The sequence below is a fragment of the Schistocerca gregaria genome, chromosome 2 (genome assembly GCF_023897955.1).
Source record: "Schistocerca gregaria isolate iqSchGreg1 chromosome 2, iqSchGreg1.2, whole genome shotgun sequence".
Classification (NCBI taxonomy): Eukaryota; Metazoa; Arthropoda; class Insecta; order Orthoptera; family Acrididae; genus Schistocerca; species Schistocerca gregaria.
In genome coordinates, this window is record NC_064921.1 from 756,801,826 (window position 1) to 756,817,336 (window position 15,511).

The 15,511-nt window shown below is 44.8% G+C and overlaps 1 protein-coding gene across 2 annotated transcripts in view; it reads left to right on the plus strand.

Moving 5' to 3' along the window:
- LOC126334954 (beta-1,4-N-acetylgalactosaminyltransferase bre-4-like) overlaps nt 1-15,511 on the plus strand; it is a 451,786-nt gene that overhangs the window by 352,985 nt on the left and 83,290 nt on the right. For both annotated transcript variants that reach the window (XM_049997701.1, XM_049997700.1), the window contains one exon: nt 14,202-14,609. In XM_049997701.1, coding sequence (XP_049853658.1) covers nt 14,228-14,609 — 382 coding nt within the window. In that variant the 5' untranslated portion in view covers nt 14,202-14,227. The remainder of the gene's footprint in view (nt 1-14,201; nt 14,610-15,511) is intronic.

Below are 15,511 nucleotides of genomic sequence, written 5' to 3' on the forward strand. Positions count from 1 at the left end.
GGTTCTTTACTCGCACGGAGTGTTGAGTCCTATTGACAATGGATTTGAAATTGATTGCGTGTTTCTAGAGTTCCAAAAGGCCTTTGACACTGAACCACACAAGCTGCTTGTGGCTCGTAGTAGAAGTTGCACGCTTATGAAATACCTTCTGTGCTATGTGGCTGGATTCGCGACTTCACGTCGGAGAGGTCACAGTTCGTAGTAATAGACAGAAAGTCGTCGTGTAAAACAAGTGATTTCTGGCGTTCCCCAACATAGTGTTATAGGCCCCTTTGCTGTTCCTGATCTATATAAACGATTTAGGAAACATTCTGGGCACCTGTCTTAGGTTGTTTGCAGATGACGCTGTAGTTTATCGTCTAGTAAATTCATCAGCAGGTAAAAAAAGAATTGCAAAACGATTTATAAAAGATACCTGTATGGGGGCGAAAATTGGCAGTTGACCCTTAATAACGAAAAGAGAGGGTGCTAAAAGGAATACGCCAAATTTCGGTTACACGATAAATGAGCCTAATCCAAATGCCGTAAATTCAACTAAATATTTAGGAATTACAGTTACGAATAATTTAAACTGGAAAGATGCACAGATAATATTATGGGTAAGGCAAAGCAGGGACTGAGTTTTATTGGCAGAACAATTAGAAATCGTAACAGATATACTAAAGAGACTGCCTGCTCTACGCTTATCCGCCCTATTCTAGAGTTCTGCTGCGCGATCTGGGATCCTTACGAGATAGGATTAACGAAGTACGTCGAGAAAGTTCAAAGAAGACAGCACGTTTTGTACCGTCGCGAAATAAGGGAGAGTGTGTCACAGACAAGGCGTATTTCGTTGCGGTTAGGTTAGTTAGGTTTAATTAATTCTAAGTTCTAGTCGACTGATATCAGAAGTCCCATATTGCTCAAAGCCATTTGAACCATTTGAATTCAGAGCTCTCTCTGAAAGATACACTGTAGGTGTGTTCGTTCTCTCCGCGCGCTGTTAGAGGGGCGAATAATAGAGCATTATTATAAAGGTGGTTCGATGAACCCTCTGCCAGGCACTTCAGTGTGATTTGCAGGATATCCGTGTGGATGCAGAAAAGCGAATGTGTTGAGTCTTGCCGCTTCTGCCTCAGATTTAGCAACAATTGTGGAATTGGTTTGTCCTGTGTTGGGTAACAGTTTTATGGCTTTTGGCGATTTATTATCACGTCTGTGTGGTTTTTCGTTAAGCTGCTGTTGTGGTGGTTATTTGATATGTTAAATAATGTACGTATTACATTCCTTTCCCTACGTTCCACATTCACTAATTAAGCTGAAAACGTAGCGAACAAAATTATGCTTTAGTGAATAGATGCAAGACGTCTTTCTGTAAAGGGAAAATCTTATGGTGTTTACTAGCATTTTTTTGTTGTTGAACGAAAACGACATTATTTAGTAAATGTCTGTTCGTTAGTAGGGAATCGTAAATAAACTTCCTTGTATTACATTGTTTCTTACCTCCCAGGGTCCTAGGCAAACTAATTAATAACAATTTTTTTACTGTCAATTTTTGTGGTACTAAATACACGCCAGATTGTAAAAGCTGTGTTAAAAATCAGTATAAACGTTCGTATTCGCACTCATCCGATATCGTAAACGAAGTGTCGCTTACAGACCGCTTGGGGGCGCTGCTATCACTGGGGGTAACAAAGACGGCGTCAGTTGAAGAATAGGATAAAACGTATAGGCTTTGACGAATGACGTCATAATTTACTCATAGACATTATCTTTATTTTCGAGCCTTTGCTCACAGATATTAATGTCTTTACCTTCGAGCCATAGATAATAAATCGGTTATCTATTGTGGCTAAGTGCCATCGTTGTGAATTGAAGTAAATGAATTTTGTTAAGACATGGCTCGGACTGTGTAAATTTTTTGTCGTTTGTATTAATTTAAATTATTTGTTCTTTACATTCATTCGGCACTTACTTCCATTCTTAGCGAGCGTGAGATAATTTGGAAGAGTTGTTTCAGTCTTGATAATTTTTACTTTTGTGATTTTCGTTTGTAAGTACGGATTTATCTATTTCTATCAATATGGAAGACTTAAAGCAGGCTTTGGGCGTAGATATATCAACCATTCGACTCTCCCTATTACGTGCTCTTCTTGCTCATTGCGTTCGATGTCGTGAGTGCGACGAACATATGCCCCTTAAAACTGTGTATGCTCGTCGTGCTCATGATTGGATAAGATGTGTACCAAAGATGGAACATAGTTTGAGAAATCGAAGCCGACCTTAAGGAATATAATAAAAATTACAGACTTTGTGTTTGAGATATCGTCTGTGGTTGTGTATGCATAAATGTTCTGTGAGTGCGCGTACCGTTTTATATTGGTATTTGTTTTGTAGGGAAGTTCATGGGGAATGAAGTATTAGCGGGCCTTTGGGGCCAAGTCGAGGAGGGGGGTCGTCGAAATCCACGAGTCTTTTTTTCTGCAAAACAAAGCACAAGTGGGGAACCCTGCGGTGGGATTATCGGTTTAAGGGGCAGAGGGCTGTAATTTCAGGTACAGAATGCGATGTGGTTTTCGAAGTAGCTCACAAACGAACAAAGAAAGTGTTCATGAAATTAATTGAAGATTATGTGACAAAGATTTCTGTAGTTATTTCAGAAGGGTTTTCTACGTTTAGGGTTTTGGGGAATAGGGGTTTTCAACATTTTGTCGTGAATCATAACATTGAATTCAGATGTTCAACAGCTGGGGGCTTCTAATAATAGTTGTTTTTTGTGGTCTTCAGTTCAGAGACTAGTTTGATTCAACTCTCGATGATGCTCTATCCTGTGCAAGCTTCATCATCTCCCAGTACCTACTGCAACCTATGTCCTTGTGTATCTCCTCGGTGTATTCATCTCTTAGTCTACCTCTACGATTTTCACCCTCCACGCTGCCCTCCAGTAATAAATTGGTGATCCCTTGATGCCTCAGAACACGTCTTACCAACCGATCCCTTCTTCTGGTCAAGTTGTGCGACAGATTTCTCCCCAATTTTATTCAGTACCACCTCATTAATTATGTATTCTACCCATCTAATCTTCAGCATTCTTCTGTAGCACCACATTTAGAAAGCTTGTGTTCTCTTCTTGTCTAAACTACTTACGTCCAGGTTTCACTTCCACACATGGCTACACTCCATACAAATACTTTCAGAAACGACTTCCTTACATTTAAATCTATACTCGATGTTAAAAAACTTCTCTTCCTCAGAAACGCTTTCCTTGCCATTGCCAGTCTACATTTTATAACCTCTCTACTTCGACCATCATTCGTTATTTTGCTCCCCGAATAGCAAAACTTATCTACTTTGTGTCATTTCCTAATCTACTTCCCTCAGCATCACCCAATTTAATTAGACTACATTCCATTATCCTAGTCTTGCTTTTGTTGATCATCCTCCTTTCAGGACAGTGTCCATTCCGATCAACTGCTCTTCCAGGTCCTTTGCTATCTCTGACAGAATTACAATGTCATCGGCGAGCCTTAAAGTTTTTATTTCTTCTCCATGGTATTTAATACATACTCCAAACTTTCCTTTTGTTTCCCTTATTGCTTGCTCAATATGCAGATGGAATAATATTGGGGATAGGCTACAACCCTGTCTCACTCCCTTCCCGACCACTATTTCCCTTTCATGTCCCTCGACTCTTATAACTGCCATCTGGTTCCTGTACAAATTGTAAATAGCCTTTCGCTCTCTGTATTTGACACCTTCTACCTTCAGAATTTGAAAAAGAGTATTCCAGTCAACATTGTCAAAAGCATTTCTTTGAGTCTACAAATGCTAGAAACGTAGGTTTGCCTTTCCCTAATCTATTATATAAGTCGTGAGGTCAGTATTGCCTCACGTGTTCCAACATGTCGGCTGAATCCAAACTGATCTTCCCCGAGGTAAGCTTCTACCAGTTTTTCCATTCATCTGTAAAGAATTTGTATTAGCATTTTGGAGCCGTGATTTATTTTGAGTGATAGTTCGGAAATTTTCACACTTGTCAACACCTACTTCCTTTGGGGATTGGAATTATGTTCTTTTTGTAGTCTGAGGGTATTTCGCCTGTCTCGGACATCTTGCTCACCAGGTGGTAGAGTTTTGTCAGTACTAGCTCTCCCAAGGCTGTCAGTAGTTCTAATGGAATGTTGTCTACTCCCGGGGCCTTGTTTCGACTCAGGTCTTTCAGTGCTCTGTCAAACTCTTCACGTAGTATCATATTCCCTTTTCATCTTAATCTACATCTACGTCCTCTTCCATTTCCATAATATTGTCCTAAAGTACATCGCCCTTGTATAGACCCTCTATATACTCCTTCCACCTTTTTGCTTTCCCTTCTTTGCTTAGAACTGGATTTCCATCTGAGCTCTCGATATTCATACAAGTGGTTCTCTTTTCTCCAAAGGTCTCCTTAATTTTATTGTAGGCAGTATCTATATTACCTCTAGTGAGATAAGCCTCTACATCCCTACATTTGTCCTCAAGCCATCCCTGCTTCGCCATTTTGCACTTCCTGTCGATCTCATTTTTGAGACGTTTGTATTCCTTTTTGCCTACTTCATTTACTGCATTTTGTATTTTCTCCTTTCATCAATTATATTCAATATCTCTTCTGTTACACATGCATTTCTACTAGCCCTCGTCCTTTTACCTACTTGATCCTCTGTTGCCTTCACTACTTCATCCCTCAGAGCGACCCATTCTTCTTCTTCTTCTTCTTCTTCTTCTGTATTTCTTTCCCCCATTCTTGTCAATCGTTCACTAATGCTTTACGTGGAGCTCTCTACAGTTTATCCAGGTCCCATCTCCTTAAATTCCTACCTTTCTTGCAGTTTTAGTTTCAATCTACAGTTCATAACCAATAAATTGTGGTCAGAGTCCACAATCTGTCGCAAAAAAGTCTTGCAGTTTAAAACCTGGTTCCGAAATCTGTGTCTTACCATTACATAATTTATCTGAAACCTTCCAGGGTCTCCAGGCCTCTTCTACGTATACAACCTTCTTTCATGATTCTTAAACCAAGTGTTAGCTATGATTAAATTATGCTCTGTGCAAAATTCTACCAGGCGGCTTCCTCTTTCATCCCTTATCCCCGTTCCATATTCACCTACTACGCTGCCTTCTCTTCCATTTCCTACTATCGGATTCCAGTCACCCATGACTGTTAAATTTTCGTCTCCCTTCACTATGTGAATAGTTTCTTTTATCATACATTTATTCAATCTCTTCGTGATCTGCGGACCTAGTTGGCATATATCTTGTACCACCGTGATAGGCGTGGGCTTTGTGTCTATCTTTGCTACAATGATGCGTTCACTATGCTGTTTGTAGTGGCTTACCCGCGCTCCTCCTGCCACCGAACTTCACTAATTCCCACTATATCTAACTTTAACCTATCAATTTCCCTTTTTAAATTTTCTAAACTTCCAGCCCTATTAAGGGATCTGACATACCACGCTCCAATACGTTTAACGCTAGTTTTCTTTCTCCTGATGTAATAATAGTGTAGAAGGTTATTGATCACCCATAAAATCTGTTGTGGGGAACTGGAAACAACGCATTTCGACACTGCAGAACCATTTAGATATTTATGGAGGTGTAGTGTACCAGATATATATTGCCCGTTTAAGTGTGTATGACTAAGGAAAAGTGTGCGTCTTGTCGGGATGGTTGAAGTATTGATTTGGAGTTTTTGAAATGGGTATATCATTCCTCTACCTCATATGTTAGCTAATGTTTTTACTGTGGATATTTTTATTAACATTCTAATTATTTTAGTTGTTTGTGATGTTTTGTTTCTTGTGTATTTGCATGTGGGTATGTGATTTTTGTTCATGTCTCTTACGGCCAGCTTTGGCTTTTTCGGAGGAGTTTGTGTATGGTAAGTTTAGCTTCTTATTTTTACATTGTATTTCTCTTTTTTCATGTATTTGTTGGTCGCATTATATTGTTCTCCGTTATGTTTGGGTTCCTCACCTGCAACCTATATAGGTCACCTGAAGAATAGGATAATAACGCTAACGAAAACTAAGAAATCGACGTACATAGCATTGACATTCTGTACCTCAATTGAACCACGAACTGGCGAAAAAGAATGACATACATAAAATTTGTATCCCATACTTCAGCTGTAGGTCAACTTTTTTTTTTCTTCGCCTTCGATGGTAATCGTATTGACTGAAAATTATCATTTTCTTGCTGGCGACGGCAAAAAACCGACAGTAGTAAAATTTGTACCCCATTCTTCAGTTGACCTATATAGGTCACTAGGATACTAGTGCTAACGAAGGCGACAAATAATGACATTCATGACATAGTGAAGTAATTAGAGCATGTGTAAAAAAAAAAAGTGGTCTGCGTCCTCAGTATGTTAGTACTGACTAATTTTGGAACTGGGTTCCTCTGTAGTCCTTCTGAGCTGAAAATACACTGTTGTGTTGGGTGCTATTTTTAGTTTATTTTGTTTGCACCAGTTAATTTTCTGAAGCAGTTGCGTGCATTTCGCCTCTAGTGCTGCTCTCGAGTTAGCAGACACCACTACGAGCAGGTCATCTGTGAAAGCCACCACACCTCTTAACGTGTCGTCACCGTCCAGGATGTTCAGCAAGGGCTCGATTGTGATACCTGCCGTCCGCAGGTAAAGCCCTGTGGACATGCCTTTGTTGTTCTCTTGACATCTTTGCGTGTCAGCCCTTCACTCCGCCACTCTCCCTCTGCAGTAGTCGAAGAGGCCATTGAGAGGGAAGCTGATAGCCGCATTTCCCTTAACCTGGCGAAAAGTGACTGCCACCACAGGTTGTCAAAAAGTCTCTGCTATGTTGATTAGAATGGCATTCACGTATTTTTCACTGATACTATTTGTATCTCTTAGTGTTTCTTTGACGGCGTCTTCTATTGATCTACTTTGTCTGAAACCGAATTGGCGGGGATTAGCCCGAAGGAGCGTCTGTACGATTGTAAGCGGTCACACAGGACCTTTCCTGCACGTTAGCGAGAGTGTTCAAGAGGCGGATCGGTCGGTACGTTTTGGGGTCTGTTGGCTGTTGGCTTTTTGCCTTTTGACTTTTGATTTCCTGAACATTACTAAATTACCATTTTTCCAGAGGTTTGGAATTCTGCCTGCTAATAGTGCCTCGTTGAAAACGTTCATAAGAATAGGTATGGTTTGTGTTACTGTTTGTTTTAATGTTTCTGAAAGTATTTTATCTGGGCCGGGTGCGTTTCGGCTTTCAAGTCTCCTAATTGCCGTCCCAGCCTTTTCTTGTGAGAATGGTATGGTTACGCTGTCCTGTCTCCCAAAAGTAAGGTCTGCTATTTTTTTATAAGTACATCGACCTGTTTACTTCTACAATGGTTTACATCAGTTTACAGCTTGAACATTTATCTATTTTTCTACATAATCACCATTTCTGTCGATGCATTTTTGTAGACACTGTGGCAGTTTTTGTATGCCCATGTCATACCAGCTCGCCGCCATGCTGTGCGGAATATTATGAACCTCTTCTTTCACCTCGTCGTCGGAGCTGACACTCTTTCCGGCCAAATCTTCTTTTAACCTAGGGAACAGGTGACAGTCACTGGGCACCAAGTCAGGACAATAGGGTGGGTGGGTGATTATGTTCCACTGGAACTGTTGCAGGAGAGCAACGGTTTGCCGAGCGATGTGTGGGCAAGCGTTGTAGGAATGTGTACGCCCTTGCTCAATATTCCTCTTCTCCGGTTCTGAATTGCCCGTTTGAGTTTCTTCAGAGTCTCACAGTACCTGTCAGAGTTAATTGTGGTCCCAGCGATTCAGCTCCGACGACGAGGCGAAAGAAGAGGTTCATAACTTTCTGAACAGCATGGCGGCTAGCTGGGACGACATGGGCATACAAAAACTGCCACAGCGTCTACAAAGTGCATCGACAGAAATAGTGATTATGTCGAAAAATAGCTAAATTCAAGCTGCAAACTGAAGTAAACCATTGTAGAAATAAACAGGTTTATGTAATTATAAAAAAATAGGAGACTTTACTTTTGTGATTACCCTCATACTATTGGCTCATCCTGTCCCTTAGGTCAGTGCGGTGTCGCTCGTCCTATGTGGGGACGTCGTCTGGGAGGAACCTGTTTAGGAGATATTCTGCTGAGTTCTCCATCCTTCGGTCATTGTGGCGTCAGCTTGTTTTAGCGTCGACAGAACTGTCGTTGTCTTAAGTTGTTCTGTTTCTATCTTGAATGGTTGTCCCCAGATATCTTCTTATAATTGGGTTTGACGAAATTGGTCCAGTAACCTTGCCTTCTTGTCTTTAGTTACTTCGGCATTTCTGTTTAGCGTCAAGATACAGGTCGAGTCTTGTCTGTCTTTCGGGAGCTGTCTTAGCTGGTTGTTAGTACTTTTTGTCCCGTGAATCCTTCCTTACTTTTGCCTGTTCTGTCCACCACGTTGTTTCTGTCCTCGCATGGTTTTTACCCGTGGTGTAGCTGCTTCCTGTGTTTTTTGTAGGACCTCTGTCAGAACATGAGTTTTGCAATACGTACTGCCTTGAATAGTATGTAGTGACGACGCCTCAGCAATTTCTCGAACTTATTGCCAATTGGCCCTTCCTACAAGTAGATGCTGCTGTTCATGGTCCATATTGTGTGTATTGACATGTTCGTCAGCGGTTATGACGATTGCGTTGTGGTCGCTGTATGTGGTTCTGTCTAATACTCTCCACCTGTTGACTACTGGAAGATATTTTGCGTTACCCAGGGAAAAATTTTACTTAACGCCACAAGCGCCTCTGCGACAGGTAGGTGGCTGCCCCTATCTATTCAGTAGAAGAGGTTGCATTGGTTTGCCACGTCATCCACTAGTTGTCACCTGTCTTCAGCTCTTCATGAGTTCCACAAGGGGAATTTTGCGTTGATATCGGTTAGAATGGGCAACATATCTTGTACAGTGTGTTGTGCAGTGTCCTATATTTTGTATCTCATATGAATACTGAGGCGTATATACACTCCTGGAAATGGAAAAAAGAACACATTGACACCGGTGTGTCAGACCCACCATACTTGCTCCGGACACAGCGAGGGGGCTGTACAAGCAATGATCACACGCACGGTACAGCGGACACACCAGGAACCGCGGTGTTGGCCGTCGAATGGCGCTAGCTGCGCAGCATTTGTGCACCGCCGCCGTCAGTGTCAGCCAGTTTGCCGTAGCATACGGAGCTCCATCGCAGTCTTTAACACTGGTAGCATGCCGCGACAGCGTGGACGTGAACCGTATGTGCAGTTGACGGACTTTGAGCGAGGGCGTATAGTGGGCATGCGGGAGGCCGGGTGGACGTACCGCCGAATTTCTCAACACGTGGGGCGTGAGGTCTCCACAGTACATCGATGTTGTCGCCAGTGGTCGGCGGAAGGTGCACGTGCCCGTCGACCTGGGACCGGACCGCAGCGACGCACGGATGCACGCCAAGACCGTAGGATCCTATGCAGTGCCGTAGGGGACCGCACCGCCACTTCCCAGCAAATTAGGGACACTGTTGCTCCTGGGGTATCGGCGAGGACCATTCGCAACCGTCTCCATGAAGCTGGGCTACGGTCCCGCACACCGTTAGGCCGTCTTCCGCTCACGCCCCAACATCGTGCAGCCCGCCTCCAGTGGTGTCGCGACAGGCGTGAATGGGGGGACGAATGGAGACGTGTCGTCTTCAGCGATGAGAGACGCTTCTTCCTTGGTGCCAATGATGGTCGTATGCGTGTTTGGCGCCGTGCAGGTGAGCGCCACAATCAGGACTGCATACGACCGAGGCACACAGGGCCAACACCCGGCATCATGGTGTGGGGAGCGATCTCCTACACTGGCCGTACACCTCTGGTGATCGTCGAGGGGACACTGAATAGTGCACGGTACATCCAAACCGTCATCGAACCCATCGTTCTAGCATTCCTAGACCGGCAAGGGAACTTGCTGTTCCAACAGGACAATGCACGTCCGCATGTATCCCGTGCCACCCAACGTGCTCTAGGTGGTGTAAGTCAACTACCCTGGCCAGCAAGATCTCCGTATCTGTCCCCCATTGAGCATGTTTGGGACTGGATGAAGCGTCGTCTCACTTGGTCTGCACGTCCAGCACGAACGCTGGTCCAACTGAGGCACCAGGTGGAAATGGCATGGCAAGCCGTTCCACAGGACTACATCCAGTATCTCTACGATCGTCTCCATGGGAGAATAGCAGCCTGCATTGCTGCGAAAGGTGGATATACACTGTACTAGTGCCGACATTGTGCATGCTCTGTTGCCTGTGTCTATGTGCCTGTGATGAGCCATACGTCCTGACCGTATGTTGTTTCCGCTGTGGCAATGTGTTGAGAGCAAAACAGGATGAGCGGTGTTACTATGAGATTTTTATATTAACTTTTAGCGCAGCTTTGGCATCTGGTGTTCCGGCTCGAGCCTACCTAGTTCTATGCTTACTAAGGTGCTACTCTGGCAATTTAGTTGTATTACCTTCAGAAGGGGTATGTAGTGAAAGAAAACCTCTTGGACGTGTGTTCCTGGATTTTAAAGAAACCATGTGCTCTCCCGAAGTCCTTGTACATTGTCCCAAGATTTATGCTCTCCTCCCTTTGCGTACATGCTTCCCCTAAAATATTACGTAGTTTCTTCGGGTTTGCTCGGAGATTTTCAGCCCTTAGGCTCATCCTGTCAGTTTGTTGTGTTGGAACCAGATTTTATCTCAATTTTAGTGCTTGGTCCGAATGACATAGCCATACTTGTTTGAAATATATCCTTGTTGTCTAGTCTGCTAAGCCGCAGTTTAGCTTCGTAAGTAATCATAGTTCACGTGATTAACGGTATTCCGCTTGGGATCCTCGGTTGTGTCTGGTTGGTGTTCTTGACTGATAGTTCGTTGCTCCGATTTAGTGATTTTGTAGTGTTGCATGTATTGTCTGCTTTAGTGGTAGTGTAGAGTTCGTTGACCATTTCCCTTGATGGTGAATCGTTTTTGGTCTCGAGTGGGGCTTGTTGTTCGTGAAAGCTGTTATGTCGGTTGCGAGATTCTCGTAGACAAAACGAACTGATGAAATATAGAGTGTACATTTTTCAAACAAAATTTTAAACACGGCTCAGGCAGCAACTGTTAATAATGTTCACGGTAAATAACAGCCAAACAGTTGGTTGTGTCATATTGTCCTTGTTGTGCAGATAATGTGCAATTACCTTCATGTATGCCTGACTAGATCGATTGTCTTGATTCGGTTGTTCCCATCATTAGGGCGAGATGTAACACTACATAAGCGGGAGAAAATCTTCTCGGTTCTCAAGCCGCGTCAATTCCAGTAAAATTCTCGAAACACGCCTTGTGAGTCTGAAGAAGCAGCCAAGCAGGCTGCTTTCCTGCTATACTGTGGGACAACGAGCTGTAAATTAGGACAGGTACTGAGGAGAGATGAATTGAGACCAGTGTTCTGGCCCACCTCCAAGATAAGAGATATGTTGCGCCCCGTCTTCGTGTACCCGTTGTGTTATGGTGTCCCTTGCGAGTGCTGCAGCATCTATATAGGCCAGACAATTCGCCCAGTTGCGGAGCGTTGTCCCTAGCGCAAGAGACATACCTGTATTAAGCAAAGAACCTCGACAAGTCGGCCAAAGCTGAGCATTGCCTCGAAAATGGACACAAAATACAGTTTGAGAACTAGAGTATCTTGTCTCATGTGTCAACATTCTGGGATTCGGTTAGAAAAGAGACGCCTGAGATTAGAATGAGCGGCAACAATTTCAATAGCGACCGGGGCTAGACACTGAGAAGGACGTGGGGGGGCGGGCGTTGGATGTCGAAAGGATGCAACGGCGGGTGATTAACGCTTGTACGGAGGCGGGAGTGGCAGTTTCAAACGTGGTGCCGGCACCTCGCTTCACCTGACATCACTCGATCCCGCGGCGGCCCGGAGCTGCTACGAGCTGCCCAACTCACCTTCCGCGTCGTTTCGGCCCTCTGTCTGGTACCAGCATCCGTAATCGCAGATGTACCGGGTGATCCATTGGTCGTGACGTTTTGATCTCCCCTTATACAGGGTGGTCCATTGATAGGGACCGGGCCAAATATCCCACGAAATAAACGTCAAACGAAAAACTGCAAAGAACGAAACCTGTCTAACTTGAAGGATGAAACCAGATGGCGCTATGGTTGGCCCGCTAGATAGCGTTGCCATAGGTCAAACGGATATCAACTGCGTTTTTAAAATAGGAACGCCCATTTTTTAAATTAAATATTCGTGTAGTACGTAAATATGAATGTTTTAGTTGGACCACTTTTTCCACTTTATTACAGCGCCATCTGTCACAGTCACTAACATATGGTTCATAATTTTAGACGAACAGTTGGTAACAGGTAGGTTTTTTAAATTAAAATACAGTACCTAGGTACGTTTGAACATTTTATTTCGGTTGTTCCAATGTGATAGCCCTACATGTACCTTTGTGAACTTATCATTTCTGAGAACGCGTGCTGTTACAGCGTGATTACCTGTAAATACCACATTAATGCAATAAATACTTAAAATGATATCCGTCAACCTCAATGCATTTGACGATCGTGTAACGACATTCATCTCAACAGCGAATAGTTCGCCTTCCGTAATGTTCGCACTTGCATTGACAATGCGCTGACGCATGTTGTCAGGCGTTGTCGGTGGATCACGATAGCAGATATCCTTCAACTTTCCCCACAGAAAGAAATCCGGGGACGTCAGATCCGGTGAGCGTGCGGGCCATGGTATGGTGCTTCGACGACCAATCCACCTGTAATGAAATATGCTATTCAATACCGCTTCAACCGCACGCGAGCTATGTGCCGGACATCCATCATGTTGGATGTACATCGCCATTCTGTCATGCAGTGAAACACCTTGTAGTAACATAGGTAGAACATTACGTAGGAAATCAGCATACATTGCACCATTTAGATTGACACCGATAAAATAGGGGGGCAATTATCCTTCTTCCTATAATGCCGCACCCTACATTAACCCGCCAAGGTCGCTGATGTTCCATTTGTCGCAGCCATCGTGGATTTTCCGTTGTCCAATAGTGCATATTATGCCGGTTTACGTTATCTCTGTTGCTGAATGACGTTTCGTCGCTAAATACAAAGCGCGCAAAAAATCTGTCATCGTTCCGTAATTTCTCTTGTGCCTAGTGGCAGAACTGTACAAGGCATTCAAAGTCGTCGCCATGCAATTCGTGGTACATAGAAATATGGTACGGGTGCAATCGATGTTGTTGTAGCATTCTCAACACCGACGTTTTTGAGATACCCGCAATTTGTATGCTACTGATGTGCGGATTATCCGCCACAGTAGCTGAAACACCTGCTTGGGCATCATCATTTGTTGCAAGTCGTGGTTGACGTTTCGCATGTGGCAGAACACTTCCTGTTTCCTTAAATAACGTAACTATCCGGCGAACGGTCCGGAGACTTGGATGATGTCGTCCAAGATACCGAGCAGCATACATAGGACACGCCCGTTGGCTATTTTGATCACATTAGCCATACACCAACACGATATCGACGTTTACCGCAGTTGGTAAACTGTCCATTTTAACACGTCTAATGTATCACGAAGCAAATACCGTCCGTACTGGCGGAATGTTAGGTGGTACCACGTACTTAAACGTTTGTGATTATTAGAGCGCCATCTGTCACAAAGGGAAAAAAGTGGTCCAACTAAAACATTCATATTTCTTTACGTACTACACGAATATGTAATAAAAAAATGGGGGTTCCTATTTAGAAAAACGCAGTTGGTATTCGTTTGACCTTTGTCCTTGCCGTCTAGCGGGCCAACCATAGCACCATCTGGTTTCCCGCTTCAAGCTAGACGAGTTTCGTTCTTTGTAGTTTTTTCGTGTGATGCATATTTGTGATATATATGGCCCGGTCGCTATCAATGGGCCACCCTGTAGAAGCAGGGGATAGAGCCAGGCCCGGCAGTCAGTAGTTTCACTCCCGACGACGATGGCGGAGGTAGACATCGAAAGCTCGAGAATTCTATTGGGACTGGCGCGGTTTGAGAACCGAGAAGATTTTACCCAGTGATGCCGGGTAGCGTGTTGCTCGGGAGTTCAGCTCGCTGGTAGTCAGATGGCAGTTAGTTTTTAAGTTTTAACCGTAGTGTGTGAGAACGGGAAACTGAGCTCGAGTATGGTGTTGCAGTGTGCCCGAATGAGTGTCGGCGCGGCATGTGGGCGGCGCTGCACAGCTGGCAGCGGTCGCAGCTGTGCAAGCTGCTGGCGGTGCTGGTGGCGGCGGCGCTGCTGGCGCAGTGCGCCTTCTCGCTGCTGGAGCCTCGCGGCCTGGAGCCGCTCTTCACCATCAGCTCGCTGCCGCTGCGCCGGCCCGGGCCGGGCGCCGCCGGCGCCTACCGCGCACGCACTCACGCGCCGCCGCGCGGCCTGCTCTTCTCCGCCTCCGACGGGCTGCCCGCCGCCGACGCCACCGCCACCGGCGCCACGCCCGCCGCCGCGCCGGACTTGGCCTCGCTCTCCGTCGACGGCGCCAACTCCTCGGCAGCCGCCAACCTCTCCGCGCTGCCCATCTGCCCAGTGCTGCCGCCCAACCTCGGTGAGTCGGTCGGTCTAACTTCCTTTCTTGACACTCACGTTTCGATCGCTAATTGTTGTCATTCTCTTCCACTTCAGTCCGAAGACTCGTTTGATACATGTCTCTATGCTGCTCTATCCCCTGCGCCTTTCAACTCCGAAAAAGTACTGCAACCTGCAGTCATGGGTCAAGCATTATGACCACCGTCCACCGCGACGTTGGATGCTGCCTGGTGTCGTTATCGGCACGTGACGCGGTAACAGAAGTATGCAACCGGATCACTCTAACGAATATTTGGGCTGCAAATGGGGAAATGCATTGAAATACGCGACTTTGACAAAGGGCACATTATTATTACGCAGGGCCTGTGAACGAGTATCTCGAAAATAGGCGAAGCTGGTAGACTACAAAAAGTCCGCGCTTACGGTCTATCCAGTGACATACGCTGTTGGATAGAAAGTTTTCTAAGAGACAGGGAGCAGTGTGTCGTCCTGAACGGGGTAACTTCAACAGAAAGAAACGTAACTTCAAGAGTGCCCCATGACAGCGTAATAGGGCCTTTGCTTTTTACGATTTACATAAACGATCTGGTTGATGGTATTGACAGCGGCCTTAGACTGTTTGCCGATGATATGGCTCTGAGCACTATGGAACTCAACTGCTGTGGTCATCAGTCCCCTAGAACTTAGAACTACTTAAACTTAACTAACCTAAGGACATTACACACATCCTTGCCCGAGGCAAGATTCGAACCTGCGACCGCAGCAGTTTGCCGATGATACTGAACTCTACAGGAAAGTAGTATCACATGAAAGTTGTGAACAAATCAATGGGGATTTGCAGAAAATAAATGCGTCGTGTAATGACTGGCAGTTATCTCTCAATATTAGTAAGAGCAACGTACTGCGTATAACAAGGCGAAA